Genomic DNA, 15,475 nt, shown 5'->3' on the forward strand with positions numbered 1-15,475 from the left:
TTTGGGACACATGGACGCCTGTGGTAGGGCAGCTGTGCTGAGCCCCAGGCTGAGGCCCCACACTAGGGATCCCAGCACCCACTTGGTAGTATGAGGAATTTGCCCATGAGACTCATGTCCCTTGCTCTGCTCTGTGCTAGGAGCTGGACTCTGCTGACCCGGTGTCTGGCAAGTGGTCAGCAGGTGAGAGTCGGTGGGAGAACGGGTCCCAGCACCCTCAGCCCCTCCAGCCCTGCCTTCCCTGGGACTTAATTGTTAGCAAGCTGTTCAAACCTGAAGGGACAGTCCCTGTCGTCCGTCTGGGCCTGTGTTCTGTGGGAAGAGGCCCCTTTCTGTAGGGGAATGTAGGAGGTGGGGATGTTGTCACAGGCCACCAGATGCAGGAGCTGTCCAGGGTGGCCAGGGCAGGAGTGTGGGCCAGGGATATGGGAGCTTCCCTATTTGGAGCCAGGCCAGAGTCTGAGCCAGGCCAGAGGTGGCACTGTGACATTTGGCAGGGTTGGGGGCTGCCCACCCCTCTGATAACCAGGAAGGTGGTTTTGTTAGCTTTGCTGTACGGGGCTCCTCTCCAAGGCTCTCGGAGGAGGGACAGGCCCCAGGTCCTACGACTCCCTGGGTCCTTCCTGGCTGTGAACTCACTCACTTTCCCTCAGCCCTCTCCACCTTCCTCCTTTCTTTCTTTCAATAAATTTTTAATCAGTGTCAACCGTGTGTCAGGGCCTGTGCTGGGCACTGAGGATACACGTAGGATTAAAATGTAGTTGCCCCCTGCAAAAATGTAGAGGGGTTGGCTGGGTTTATAATTTCCAGGCAGGGAGAGGAAAAGGATATTCCAGGCCGTCACGACAGCCCCTGTGAAGGTCAGGAGATGAGAAACATCAGGAGTAACGGAGAGCAGTTTGGGGGCTGAGGTGTGGAGAAATGGCTGGAATATAAGTGAGAGGAGACCCATGACAGTGAACAGAGTAAATAGAATATGAGGCTGTATTAACAGAAGTATGGAGTCCCCAAAGAGGGAGTTGAGATAGACCAGAGTCCATCAGAGCAGACCTGGGGTGCAGAATGTGCTTCACCCAGGAATACACCGAGCCAGCAGGACCTCCTTCAGTGGATAGAGACTGGAACTGGGGTGGCAGGTTCAGGATAGGTTCAAGCAGGTTGTTGGGAGCCCTTCCCACCCCAACACCTAGGCTTAGAATGTCCTTGCTGTGGGGGGGGATGTTGAGGGCAGAAGTGGGGGGAGAGCTCACTTCCAGGCACCCTGGAATCTCTCTTCTCATCCTGGGTGTGCTAGCTTGGCCCAGGGGGGTGTGGAAAGGGGAGGGAACAGGGAGCCCCCGTACCCTCCTCTTCTGCCCTGGGGTCTTCAGGGGCACCTCCTAGACCTTCCTTGAAAGCTCTGTTTCCCAGCCCTACCCTTCAAGGCTCAGATAATCGGATCCTTGTCAACTTTATTCTGTACTAACGGGGCCCCAGGCAGGCTCAGGGCAGCGGGCGGGAGGCTGTCGGGGGCTCTGCCTTCCACTCTTCACTCTCTCTCTCTGGGCCCCAGCTTCCTCCAGCAGGACTCGAATCTTGGCCACTGTCCCCTCTGTGATTCAGGCAAGTTGCCCCGACTCTGAGCCTCTCTTTCCCCATCTATCAACGAACACCGGAGCCATGAGCGCTCAGTACCTGGCCCAGGGGAGGCACAACCCCTTGCTTGCACAGGGGTGCACCCCTGCTCAGTACTGCCCCGGAGCTCCAGGGAACCTGAACACCCCCATCTTCACCGGCTGCCCCACAGCACCATGCCCCCCCCAAGAGCTTGTAGGCTAAGCTGTGGCTCCAGGAGGTGGAGAGAGGTGGGGAGTGAGGGCCTCACTGACCAGAGGCCACAGAGTTCTCAGATGGCCAGTCCGGATGGACAGAACTGGAGGTGCCTGTGCAGGGTGTTTTCCTGCCAGTTGGGGGCAGCAGAGGGCAGCGAGTGGCCGCCTGGGTGGCTACTCCCAGTGATGTCCTGGGGGTTTGTGTGCCGGCCCAGGGAGCCTGAGAGCTGCAGAGCCACGGAGCCACCTGCTAGGTGGTGGGATCCGCTTCAGTCAGGGAGCACCCCATCAGCTGGCCACTGCTGGGCCTGGCAGCAGGGGTGGCCGAGCCAGCCAGGCCTGGGTTGACCAGAGAGCTGGAATGTTTAGAGGAGACCGTGGTCAGGGACATTGGAGGGGAAGGTTTGGGATGAAGATAGCCTCCCATGAGGAAGGGCAAAAGGCGGAGGTGGCCAGAGCGCTGTGGTCACCAGTGGATACTCAGCCACCGTCACCCTTTGACAGTTGACAGGCAGCTTGTTCCAGCCTTACTCCTGGTTTGGGAGGGAGCCAGGTGGGCATTCCGGGAGAGGTGGGGTGGTGGTCAGAGCCTGGGCCTGCTGGAACCCATCTCTACTACTCTTTGCTTCTCCGTAGGGGGATCCTGAAGCCTGTCTTCCCAGGCCCAGGGCAGGCGCTGGGCACTCCTAGGTCTTGTCTCATTTCATCCTTACAACGGGAGGCAGATCACAGGCACCCCACTTCCCAAAGGTGGCAGAACGGTGGGAGACAAGGGAGAGGGAAGAACTGGCCGAGGCTTGCTCAGCTCCGAGCCCGGATGTGGAAGTCCTCACAGAGCCTGGCAGCCGCCCCCTGCCCAGTCTTTGCTAGCCAGTGTTGTTATCCTGTCCTTCTTGCAGATGAGGACGCTGAAGCCCAGAGAGGGAGATGTGTGGTCCCAGGTCACACAGCCAAGAGCAGACAGAGCTGGTGTTTGAATGTGGGCCTCCCTTCTCCCTGCCTTACTTTGTCCTGTCCTGCATCCCACAGGCCTGGTTCGATGGGTTAGAAGGCAGACACCCTAGGGTAGAGAGAAATACTCCTCTCTTCTCCTTCCCTGTGGCCCTGCAGCCCCTCCCCCTTCCCCTCCCTCCTGCCTGGAACCAGGAGCATGGATGTTGGAGGACAAGGCTCAGATGCCTTCGCCTTCCTCACGCTAGGAAGATAAAGCGATCAAGTGGCATTTGGTTGGGATTGCAGACATAATTATATCTGAGCTCTCCGGTGGGAATTGTTTCCAAAGCCAGGAAGCCCTCTGTGGAGGTGGCAGCAGTGACATCTGTTTTGACACAAGTCTTCATGTCGGGATGAGTGACTTTTCCTGTGGAATTGCTTAAAGAACATTTAAAATGAGCCATGGTTGTTACTTCTCTGCCCCAGTGCCCGAGACGGCCCCTAGTAATGGGGGGATCTGGTTCCCCAGCCTGGCATTCAAGGACCCACCGTCTGTCCCAGCCCCTGTGCCTTGGACCAGGCTGGTCCTTCGGCCACAGTTCCCTCATTTCCATCCTGGGCTCCCTCCCTCCCCTGTGACGCCCTCACCTGGGCAAGAGCCCCCTCCCCAGTCTCCAGAACAACTCTGCCTGCACATCCTCTCTCAAGGACTCTGTCACTTAACGATTCACCACCACGTGTCCCTCTCCCATCAGCCCAGCCCGTGGTGACCTTCTCGAGGGCAGAGGCTGTTTCTGATTCATCTGAGCCCTTAGCACTGGGGCAAGGCCTGACCCTGGTGGGCACTGGAGGGGCTGGTGGAAGTTAATGGGTTAAATGGAGTGAGTGGGGTGAGCAGGGAAGAGAGGTCAGGAAAAGTCACCACCCTACCACAGAACCCCAGGGAGACACCGCCCAGGCCTGGACACTGACCTTGACACTGCACCCGGGGTTCCCATGAGCCTTTGGAGGCCTGGACTTCCCCTGGGAGCTTGGCCTGACAATGGGAGGACAGTGGCCTGCAAGGTCCTCCCCTGACGTGGGTCTGGTGTCCCTGGTGTGGACGGCTCACTCGCTCAGGGATTTAAGGGGCCTTTGCCACCCTCCTCCCAAGGCCAGGAGCGCCTGGGGGTCTGCTGTTCCCATTGGCTCTTCATCCAGGGATAATCAGATAACACCTCTTCCGGCTTGGCTGGCCTGGGGCTGGCCTGGGGCTGGCCTGGGAGGGCAAGGCAGGGTCATCTACCATTAGCACACCTCCATTGGGCAAGCTGTTGTCCCCAGAAGGTCCCTGTCATTTGTTGTCACTTGCAAATGAGTCACCAGGGAGGCATGCCCAAGCTAGAAAGGATTTAGAGGTCAGCTAGACCAGTCTCCTCGCTGTACAGACGGGAAACAGAGTCACAGCTGCCCAGGGCCTCGGGGTCTCTAGTGGAATCATGTAGGAAGCACAGCTCTGGAGCAGACCACCTGGATTGAACCCAGCTGCTGCTTCCTGGCTGTGTGGCCCTGTGCAAGTTGCCTGCCCTTTCTGAGCCTTGGCTCTCTCATCTGCGCACTGGGTTTTGAGAATTAAACAACAAAAGAAAATTCACATAAAGCTCTAATACATTGCCAGAAGTAAGCGTCAGGAAAACATGGACTCACACGGACTCATTCTTGTTAGGGTGTTGGAATAGCTCTCACTGTCATCAATAGCAGGGCTGGGTTTGGACCTGTGTCCTTGACCCTGAGCGTGGTCTTACCACTCGGGATCAGAGGGCACAGGATAGGGAGCAAGCACCGAAGTCAGTGAGTCACTCAGGAAGACTGCCCTGGGGGTGGGACCTTAGCAACAGGGCCTGGCGCAGTGCAGAGAGAGAAAGAGCAAGGAGACCCCCCACTGCAGGGGTGAGTCCCTCTGAGGGAGTGGGCGGGCTTCCCTGTCCCCAGCTGACCCCTAGGCCAGGGCTAGTCCAGACCTTGCAGAGCTGATGAGGTGTTTGTGGCCTCCAAACCTCTGAAGGGGCTTATTACCCCGAGGCAAGTGCCGGCTGATGGAGGATTGATTTATGGAACAGTGAGTCACACCCTGGCCGCTCCTTGCTGAGACCTCAGGAGTACATTGACAGCCCCCCCACCCCAATCCCGGGCACTGGCAGGCCATGGGAGGGCTTGCTGCTGTCCTCCCCTGCCCCTCACACCCTCTGCCCCTGGAGTGACTGGGCTCCACTCTCCTTCTCCTCCAGACTCCTGGGTTCCTGAGGGCCCCCTTGCCTTGGGTGTGCCCCACCCTGGGGAAGGAGGTAGTGGGCCCAGGCTGGGACGCGGCGTGTCACTTGGAAGCCCTAGGATTACTCCAGGGCCTCCCAGGGAGCCAGACTCAGCCCTGCCTCCCCGAAAGCCTGTGCCTGAGCTTCGACTGGGCTCAGGTTCCCTCTGCGAGGCTGCCCTGCCCCTGCTCCTCTGGGCAGGGGCACCTGCTGTCTTCCCCTCTGTTTCTAAACTGCCCTCCAGAGCCGCCGCCTCCACCATCCCGTTCAGATTGTTTCAAAGTGGGATCCTTTAAAGGGCCTCTCCGAGCCCTTTCTCCTTTTTCTTTTGTCATAAACACGTCTTAATTCATTCGGGAAATATTTAGGAAATACCTGCCACCCTGCCATGGGCTGACATGGTCCTTCTCTGGGGCTCTTACAGCCCAGAGGGCGTGGGGACGCTAAACAAATTCATGGATAATCACAACCACGATGAGCTGGCAGAGAGACCTGGCCGGGCCCAAGGGCACTGGGGAGACCCAGCCAGGGGAGGGACCTGAGGGTGAGCAAAGCCCGTGGTGCAAGGGGCCCTCTGGCTTGTGTCGAGGCTGGTGGTCACAGGGAAACAACAAAGTGACCATGTCAGCAGGCAGGATGGAGTGTGTGCCAGGAAGCGGGCTGCGGTCCTTCTATGTGTCGCCTCATCACATCACTGCTGGGACTGCTTCTTGTCCCCATTTTACAGAAGAAGACATCCATGGACATTCAGCCACTGGCCTAAGGTCCCAGAGCCACTGAGCAGTGGAGCCCTCTGCTCTCCCCTCTTCAGGGGGCAGTGGAGCCATTTGCCTTTTACCTGGGGATTCCTGGACATGGAGGTGCCTCGGACCTCACAGGTGTGCTCAGGGTGCCATCTCAGGGGTGTTGATGGGCAGGAGGAGACGTGTTTGGGGCAGGGGTCTCCAGCTCTTGCCAGACCACAGGACCCTGAAGGCTCTGGGTTCCGGGCTCTTTGACCTCTGGGCCACCTTCCCTTCCTGCTCTGGTGAGATGGGCCCATGTGTCCGTGTCGTGCTGACGGCTGAGCGTGGTGTATACACGTGGGTTTGTTTCAGTGTGCTTGTTAACCTGTGTGTCTGTACGTGTGTGTGTGCTGACCCATGCGCACATGGGTCTCCGTGTCTGTGGCGCGGTTGTGTTGGGGAGACGCGTACGCTTGCGTGAGCCTTTCTCTGCAGGCGAGCACACATGTGTATTTGTGTGGATGCCTGTTCTTGAACTTGCGTGTTTCTGGCCCTATGTGTTTCTCCATGTGAAGGTGTTTAGTTTTGGTTTTCTGGGCAGTGTTTCAGGGCAAGAGTGACCCTCAAGTGTCCCAGCCCCTTCTTGGGCCCTCATAGTCTATTCATTGGTTCTCTTCGTTGAACCCAAGTAGTCCGGCTGCCTCTCAAGGCGAAGTGGAGCGTGGGGGTTTTTGTGTTTGATGGAGTGCTGGCATGGGGTGGGCAGGGTTCTGAGGGCATAGGGGGGCATGTGAGTGGGTGGCCATCAGAAAGCACCAACTTAATCCAGCTTTAAAGGCCTTCCCTCCTTCACCTGTCACAATGTCTGACATTCTGTCCTCTGTGAGTCATCCCCCAGTTGGGATCCTCTTTGATGGCACATACCCCCCGGGGTAGGAGGCCAGGGATGGACAGCTTGCTAAGGGCAGGGCCCCAGCACCTGGGAAGGAGGGCGGGAGAGTGGCCCATCTGAGGACCCGGGCAAAGCCAGAGAATTCCTTGGTGTACTGTTAGCGTCAAGCTCGGGAAAGCCAGGCAGCCTGGCCCTAGCCGCTGCTCTGACTAGAGAACCTCAAATATCAGTACTGAGAAGGTCTGGATGATCACCCAACCCAGCCCCTTAGCTACTGATGGGAAGGCGGAGGCCTGCAAAAGGGGGAACCTGGGAGATCCCCTCAGACCCCGCTTTCCTTTCAGTACCAAGGTTGAAACCAGGAGAGTTTTATTTCTGAACTGTCCCCAGGCCCCCTTTTTATAAAATTTGTTTTGAGACAAGGTCTCTAAGTTGCCCAGGTGGGCCTCAAATTTGTGATCCTCCTTGCCTCAGCCTCCTGAGTCACTGGTACTACAGGTGTGCATTATCATACCTGGCTAGCCTGGTCGATTCTTGAAATGTCAGTGGCTGGGGTTTTGAGGAGCAAGGGGACCTGGGTTCTGCTGTCCTGCCACTGCCCAGCTTGTGCATTCTGGGCAAGTCCTATTGTTCTCTTGGCTTCATGAGGGGCCTCATGTGGTACTGGCCTGTCTCTGGGCCCTCTTGGCTCTCAATCTGTGACCCAGGAGGCAGGACCCCCACTACCTTCCACACCCCCCCCCCCCGCCCTGGTATCCCTGCAGCCTGCTGATGTTTTAGGTCTGCCTACGGCCTGTGTGCCTGGGGCCGAGAGGTGGCAGTATCTGGATGGGATCTTCCTGTGCCTTTCCTTTTGATTTAGATGTATTCTTGGCATTTGAACAAAGCCTCAGAAAGATATTAAGAGAGATGTCTGTCAAAACAGCCTCCCTCCTTGAAGGCTCTCTGTTTGAGTATGGACCTTAGCTGCTGGGCCTCTGTTGAAGGAGGGCCATGGGTTCTGTCTCTGGGCTTGCTGAGCACTGTCTTGGGGTTCCAGTGTGGGCAGCTGAGGAGCCAATGGGAGACAAAGCTGTGTCAGCCCCCCCACTCCATCTTCAGTGCCTCATGGTCAGTTAGTTGGAAGGGGAGAGGGTGATGAAGGCAGGCCCTGGGCAGAAAAGACAAGATTAAATAGATGCAGGGGTTGGAAATACTGGAACTGGAATCTGCCTTGTTTGCATAGCTGCTGTGTGCCAGGCATGTGCTCCGCACTCCACGGAGAGGGAGAAACAGTGGTGCAGAGACTGGTGTCTCGATGCAGGGCTCCCCGGTGTGTGGGTGGTGGTGCTGGAACGCAAGCCCGTGGTTTCCTAGCTGCTGCCGCTGGGCTGAGGGCCAGGTGCACATGAGGACAGGACTGAGCTTCCAGGTGGGTCCTGTGTGCCTCCCCTTCTACCTGGGTCGGCATGGAGGCGGATGATCTGAGCTGTAGTTTCACATGGTGTGGAGGGGTCTCTCCCCTGTTCACCCAGGAACAGGACTTTCCTGGTTAGAGTCCCAGCTCTACCACATGACAGCTCAGCTAGTGCCTTTGCTTCTCCAAGCCCCCATTTCCTGTCCTAACAACCCCAAACGGTCTCAATTCTGCAGCCTGCATCCTCTTAAGGACTCCTCCTATTAGAGGCCCTGGGCCTCCAGAGCAGGTCTCCCCCCGGAGTGGGAGGTATGCAGTGAGTTACTATGGGACACAGCCACTTGGCAGAACCAGAGCTCAATAGCTGGTCACTTATCATCATCATCATCACTTGGAATTGATTGAAATGGGCGAATGAAGAAACCAGGCGGCTGCAATCGCAAGGACTGGAGAGGCTCCCGAGAAGGAGCGGGGCGTGAGCCAGACTTCAGGACAGTGGCTCGTGGTTGCAGCTGGCGTGGGGAGCTGCTTGGGGACCCAGCAGTCCTCGGGCCTGGTTCCCCATGTGGGTCTGCCCTGTGCTTTGGTCAGTGATATGGAAGAAGTCCTGGGGGCTTGTGGGTCAGCCGGGAAGGGGCTGTGTCCATCCTCAGAGAAGGGCAGAGGCCACGCAGCTGTCCAGACCCAGGCATCAGGGACAGGCTGAGGGTGCAGCTTGTCAAAAAAGCCCTGGGGCCTTCCGAAACCAGCGCAGCTGCCTGACTAGCGCACAGGCACAGGGCTGTGCTCTCAGAGGTGGAGTGCCCCATCTGGGGACAGAGCCGCGTGGTCCCCATGAACTCTGGGGGCTGCTTGCTGCGCTTTAGACATCAGTCCCTGCTCCCCGGGATGAAAGCCGAGGCGTCACCTGAGCAGTCCTGCCCGCCCTGTGCCCTGTGCACCCAGGGAGTCTCTGAGGTTGCTTTAGAAGAACGTGCTTGTTCAAAGAGTTCAGAACTTCCAAACTGGATGTCACTCTGTGGTTCCAGGATCATTTTGCAAGCATGTTCATTCATGTCTCTGTCCTCACTGCCAGGTGGCCTTCAGGCTCCTGGGAGAGCCAGGATAGACGCCTGCCTGTGGTGGTCATGTGCCCCTTGGGACACAAAGAGGTGGTTGTACTGGAACCAACATCAGTAATAGTGATAATAAAGCTAGCAACTCTGTACTTGCTTGATCTTTACTGTTTTCCTGGTGATAGAGGACCTTATTTAATCCTTCCTATAATCCCATACAGTAGGCATCATCATTAGCCTGTTTTACAGATGAGAATACCGAGGCTCAGAAAGGTCCGGTAATTGGCCCCCACACAGGTGGTCTGCATTAAGATTTGAACCAGGTGCTGTGGGAGAACTGGGTTGGTCAGCAAGGCCAGCCCCCATACTGGGGGGCAGCTTTCTGGAGAGGTGGGGATAAAGTCAGGTCCTGAGCATTGTGGTTAAGAGGATCAGACTGCGTGTAGGGCTGGGTGGGCTAGGGAGTAATAGTAGAAACCACGTCTCACCCTCAAGATGAGCTGGACATAGCATATGTTACAGCAATGAGTTTAACAAGCCTGTGCATTCGTGTGGGAATCTGATGTGAGAATAACATTTGGCTTTTCCTGAGAGCACTTACTGTGTGCTACACGCTGAGCCTAGAGCTTTATCAGCCTCCTTAGTCCTCACTGCAGCCTGCTCCCCCATTTCACAGAGACAAGGGGACCTGTCTGGCATTTCTTAGTGAGGGGTCTGTGCCGCTGGGTTGCAGCCCTGCATACCAGTCTTCTCAGCCACTGACCGGCCTGGGAGCAGGCTCCAGCACAGCCCAGGAAGAGGACAGCAAGAACTCTGAAAGAAAGGGTGCATGATTTCCCGACTGCCACTAGTTAAAAGTTGACTTGGGTCTATCTATCTCTCTCTCTCTCTCTCTCTATTTATTTTTGCAGCACTGGTGATAGAACCCAGGGCCTCTTGCATTCTAGGCAAGTGCTTTACCACTGAGCCACTCCCCAGTCCCTTGATTGGGATCTAGAATATGACTTTCTGACTTGAAGATCAGTCAGTCTGTCCTCTGGAGTTCGGGGGTGTAGCTACTGCCTTCCAAGGGACAGGAGAAAAGCCTTGTTTCCCTTTATCCAGAGCTGGGTGAGGACTCCCCCCAACCCCCGCCAGGCCTTCTATCCCGGTGAAGGAGAGAATGCAAGCTGTGAGTTTGGGCAGAGCAGGGGACCAGAGTCTGGGGTCTTTGATTAACCATGCTGTGTGACCTTGGAAAAATCTGGGCCTCAGTCACCTCAGTAATGCAGTCTTTTGGAACTGAGTCCCCTTTTAGGATGATGAATATTTGTCATATGCAGGAACCTGAGCTGGGTCCCTGTGGGAAACAAGGTCTGTAGGGCAGATATGGGGTATGGGGTATGGTGGTGGGGCCAAAGGGAACCCTCCCTGTTCTCCTGAGAAATCACTCTCCCCATGATCTGAACTCCTGGACCTAGTGTACACTGCTTACTCCATAGTGTTCTTGACTGTCAGGGTCACTGTGTCTAATGAACACCAGGCTCTCAATAAGGTGACTGAGTGGATGTTATAAAGAGCATTGAGTCCCAAGGTCATTGCTATTTCCAGTGTGTGGGGGGGTAGATGCCATCCACGGTAGGTTTTAAAGAGGAAGCTGCTGTCAGAGAAGCATTAAGTGTCTCATAGGAGGAAGAGTGGGGAAGAGGAAGTGGCATACATTCACCCACCCTCCTGGAGAGGAGAGGACTTTATTTTTTAAAAACTCAGAAATAGGATCAAGCTGTCAATATTGCTGCAGAATGAGCCCCATAAATTGTGAAACATGCTTTGTGGTTCTTTGTACCACAAGAGTGTAAAAACTGACATTTTCATCAGGGTAGAAAATAAAATCCAAGGAAAAGGTACAAGGCCTTTGGGGGAGCTTGCTTGACACAATACCTGGGACAGTCCCATGCAGGCAATCCAGGTGAGGCTGAGGTGGGGAGAGCTCAGAGTTTACACAGAGGTGCAGATCGCTGCCTGCATGCTGTCTTCCAGAGTCTGGTGCTCCAAGTCTGCGGTTCCTTGCCTGCGGGTCACCCTTCTGAAGGAGGCTTCCTTCTGCCACCTGTGATACTGAGAGATTTTTGCTGAGCTGCAGCTCATTTGAATACCTTGACAGGTAATGCTGGGCTGCAGAGTCAGATGCATTTGGACTCCACCATTCAGGAAGGCCTTTGGGTGAGGTGATATGTCAGGTAGATGTTAGAGGATGTGCAGAATGCTGACAAGTGATCACAGGGATAGGTCTCCTATGGATGTGAAAGGTTGAGGAGGAATAAGTAAGGAGAGAAAAATAGGAAAATGGGAAAGCTTGAAGAGGGTGGGCAAAAGAGGGATGTCTTATGGAAAAATCTCTGGCATTAGGCAGACCTGGAGGCTGGGTGTTCTTGGGTAAATCACTTTACCTCTCTGAGCAAGGCTTCATGTGCAGATAATGTTTTGCTGTTGTTTTTTGTTTGTGTGACTGATAGGAGATAATTCATACAGCTAAGGTTTGACCTTGTTGTGTTTATGGTTCTCTGGCCCTAGAGCTGGACAAATTCAGCTCTACAGCAAATGTCCAACCTACTCCCTGGACCCAGAGAGGGCTGCCAAGGCAACTCTTATTGCATGGTGGATGAAATATAGTTTTCAGATTGTGTACAACATCAACTTTAAAATAAGCTATTCTTCCATTCACTTGTGTTGTTCAATCACTTGGATTTGGAGGTAGGGGCAGTGTGTGCCAGAACCGTTCCCAGAAAACTCTTCTTCCCTCAGGGATTCCTCCCTGCAGTTTTCCTGCCTTGAGCTGCCTTCATGTTCCAAGCCCTGCAGAACCCAGGCTGTGGGTAGCCTCTGGAGTCCCTATGTCCCCATCACCTGTAAAGGGAGCACTGATGCAACCCATGTCTTCTCTGCAGCTCTTCCATTAGTCCAGAGCACTTGGAATGGGGCAGCTTCAAGCTGTAACCTGAGTTCCAATGCAGCCTGGTCAATGGAAGAATGGTCCCAATGGGGTGTCCCCAATCTTGAAAAACACAATAGGGGTACCTTCCACTTCAGTCCCTTGTTCCTCGCCCTAAACTAAGTGTTAGGGCTCCTGTCCCCAAGGTGGTTGTCCCTGCTGGGGTACAGTAGTTTCAGACTCCACCTGCACAGTCAGAGGCTGCCACTCGGGTTAGAGGTCTAGGTGGTCAGGGTACCAGGCGGCGGTCGGCTGGCCCCTCAGAGGACCACGCGCCTGCTCTCTGAGCCTTAGTTCGCCCCATCTGTGCAACCGCGGGCTGACAGCGCGGCCTCACAGGTGGAGAAAGCGCTTTATCACTCCTCGACGGGGCAGGGGGCGTGTACTGCTCCAGGTGGGTAGGGAGGTGACCTCGTTTCCCCGCGACAGGCTGCAAGGCCAGGCGGAGGTGAGAGGCGGCGGTCTGTCCAGGCCCCCGGGGGTCCCCGCCCCTCCACGGCCCCGCCCCCGGCCCCGCCCCTCTCGCCCCGGCGCCGGGGGGCTCGGGCGGCCTCGGCCGCGGTCGGCTTGGCTCGGCTCGGCGTCGTCATGGCAACAGCGGCTTAGGGGGCGGGGGCGACGTGGCGGGCTGGGCTGGCGGGCGGGCGGCGCGGGGTGGGCTGGGCCGCGCTGCGCGGGCCGGACCGTCGGCGCTCGGTCGGCGGGCGGGCGGCGGCGCTGGCCGCGAGCTGCTGGGGCCGAGCGCGAGCCCGGCCCACCCTCGGCCGCGCGGCCGCCCAGCGAGGGTGCGGGTCCCGCGCGGGTCCCGGCCCGCCGCCGCCGCCGCGCTAACCCCGCCTCCCCTTCCCCCTCTTGTCGCCCCGCGCGCAGGGCTTCCTCAGCCGCCGCCTCAAGGGCTCCATCAAGCGCACCAAGAGCCAGCCCAAGCTGGACCGCAACCACAGCTTCCGCCACATCCTGCCGGGGTTCCGGAGCGCAGCCGCCGCCGCCGCCGCCTCCGCCGCGGACAATGAGAGGTGAGCCCGCCGCCGCCCGGCCCGGCCTCCCCGCGCCGCCGCCCGGGATGCGCCCCGAGGGCGCGGGGACAAAGCCCGAGCCCCGGTTCAGGCGCGCTACCTGGGGGAGGGGACCCCACGCCGCCCTCAGGAACTTGTGGGGACCACCTCGGACCGGGGCCCGAGGCGAGGACTCTTTCTTTTCCCCCCAGGGTGAGGTGAGGAGGGGGTGTCCGAGGCCCGGGGCGAGGCCGGCGGGAAGTGCGCTAGCCGAGAAGTCCGGTCTCGCCTGTCCGGTCTCGCCTGGCCGAGGTGGGCATTGTTTCCCGGGCCGTGCAGTGCCGGAGCTGGGGACGGAAGTGGCGCCTCCACCCCTAGGACCCATCCCCTGGCCTCGGGAGCCCCCCGGGTGTCCGATACAAAAGACATTTTTCGTCTGGGTTTTGCTGAGACCCGGCCGCGCGGTGGTGAGGAAAAGGGTGAACATCTGGAGGGGAGGAGCAGGGGGCTGGGCCGCTTAGGGGGCACATCTGCTCTAAGTAGGGCACGTGCTCCGCTGGGGGCTGGGGCGGGCAGTGCCCAGGCCCTGAGTTCAGGGGCATGGCCAGGAAGAAGGGCCTTCCCAGCCTGGGCAGCTGCTTCCCTTCCTCACCTCTACACTCCCAGGGGTATCTCCTGCTCCTGGCAAGCAGGGAGCAGGTGTGGAAATTCCAGAGGGAGGTGGCCTGTGGGGCAGAGGAGAGGAAGAAGGTGGTTCAGCCAGCTGGGGAGTCACCGGCAGTGGAGCAGGCTACAGCTCGCAAGGGCAAGCCATCCTGGCCTCGCACGTTGGGGCACTGGGCGGGCACAGCGTCTTGGGGACTGGGTCCTCCTCCTTGAGTGGTGCCAACCACAGGCACCTTTCCTCTCTGCTCAGGCAGAGCGTTGGATTCTTCTACCAGTTAGAACGTGTCCCTGCCTAGCCTGTGGAGGTGAAAGAGCGGGGTGCACCAAGGAGCCTTTTCAGCATTCAGCCCCAACATCTCAGGCCACTGGCAGCTGCCTTCACTGGGCTGTGTCCGCGTGTACGATTGGCGATTGGCACTCCCTGTAGGGGAAGCATAGGTAGAATGAAAATGTCTCTCCCCTCCTCCTTGGTTCCAGCCGGCAAAGGAGTGCAAGTTATAGCCTAACTCCTGCCCAAGGTTGAGTGTCTTCTTTAACTGACCCTAGCATCTTACCAGAGAGTACCCCTCCACATCCCAGTAGAATTGCCAGACCTCTAATTTCCATCAGCCCAGAGCTGCTCTTTCCATCCCCACCACTGCCTGCAGCTGGCTCCCTGCCCCAGCTGCCAAGCCCAACCCTGGGCAGGACCCTCAGCCTTTCTCTGATGGCCGTGGTGCCCCAGGGGACCAGGCGTGCCCTGGCAGGAAGATGCAGCCAGGCCAGAGCTCAGTGCTGGGTGCAGCCACTGCGTCTTTGAAAATCTCGCCTTCCCATCTTTGTTATTGTCTGGGCGGCAGGCCACCCGGTTTGCTGCCTCCTTCCCTCCGCCCGGCCCCCACCTCCAGCTGTCTTCCCCAGGAACATGCCCTTCTCTGCGCTTTCCTTGGCAGGGGTCAGGACCCTCTGCACCCGCATGCGGGGGCTTGTGTACGTAACCTGTTTTGTGTGCATGTGGTGGTTGTTGGGGAGCAGAAGAGGCAGCAGGCATCCGGCCTCTGAGTGTGTCTCCCCTCCTGGGAGCAGGCGGCATGCATGTCGTGTTTACCTCCCTCCAGCGGGAAGCCGGCTAAGAAACCCAACTGGCAAGCGCTTGGTTGGCAACCCTGGCAGGGAGGTCAGGGCATGACTAAGATGACCTCGTGCAGGTCCTCCCCATCCTGGCTTTAGGTCAGCCTTGCTACATGTTAAGGGGGTGCGGAGTGGGGGTTGGGAGTGAAACTACAAGCCTGTTTTTGAAATTGAGGGTAAATGGTAGAGGTGGGAGCTGAATGTCACTGGCAGTGGTGGAATTGTCTTACTAATTTTCTGTAAACAAAATCTGGCTTGGTGGCTTCTCTGGCACAGAAAGGGAATCTAGATTTCCCATGAACAGGCAAAGAGACTGGGTTTGAAATCCTTTTACCCAGCCTTGGAGCTGAAAGACGAGGGCTCCTGATTTGTTGCTTTGCTTACGAATAGATTTGCCCGGCTGCTGCTGGGGTGGGTGGGTGGGCAGATATTTCTCTGGGTCAGTCCTTGGAGTCTTTCTATTTGGAGTTGAGTGAGTAAAACCAACTATGGTGACCCCTCTTCCCCAGCTCATGGTCAAACCTGGTTAGTGGAGAGGTACCTACTCCTACTCTTTGAGTGGGTTGGTTGTGTTAGTGAAGGCTGGAGGAGAGAATAGGCTGCCTTTGGTTTGGCTTAGCAGCAAGGAAG

At 57.3% G+C, this 15,475-nt stretch overlaps 1 protein-coding gene across 9 annotated transcripts in view; it reads left to right on the forward strand.

The window, feature by feature from the left end:
* Dab2ip (DAB2 interacting protein) overlaps nucleotides 1–15,475 on the forward strand; it is a 162,923-nt gene that overhangs the window by 70,236 nt on the left and 77,212 nt on the right. For 7 of the 9 annotated variants that reach the window (XM_071600893.1, XM_071600900.1, XM_027937047.2 and 4 more), the window contains one exon: nucleotides 12,945–13,090. The exons of 1 other annotated variant lie outside the window; for it this stretch is intronic. In XM_071600893.1, coding sequence (XP_071456994.1) covers nucleotides 12,945–13,090 — 146 coding nt within the window. Of the gene's footprint in view, nucleotides 1–11,122; nucleotides 11,247–12,944; nucleotides 13,091–15,475 lie in introns of all 9 variants that reach the window. One more of the 9 variants, XM_071600898.1, reaches the window with a different exon arrangement.

This window comes from Marmota flaviventris, chromosome 13 (assembly GCF_047511675.1).
Source record: "Marmota flaviventris isolate mMarFla1 chromosome 13, mMarFla1.hap1, whole genome shotgun sequence".
NCBI lineage: Eukaryota > Metazoa > Chordata > Mammalia > Rodentia > Sciuridae > Marmota > Marmota flaviventris.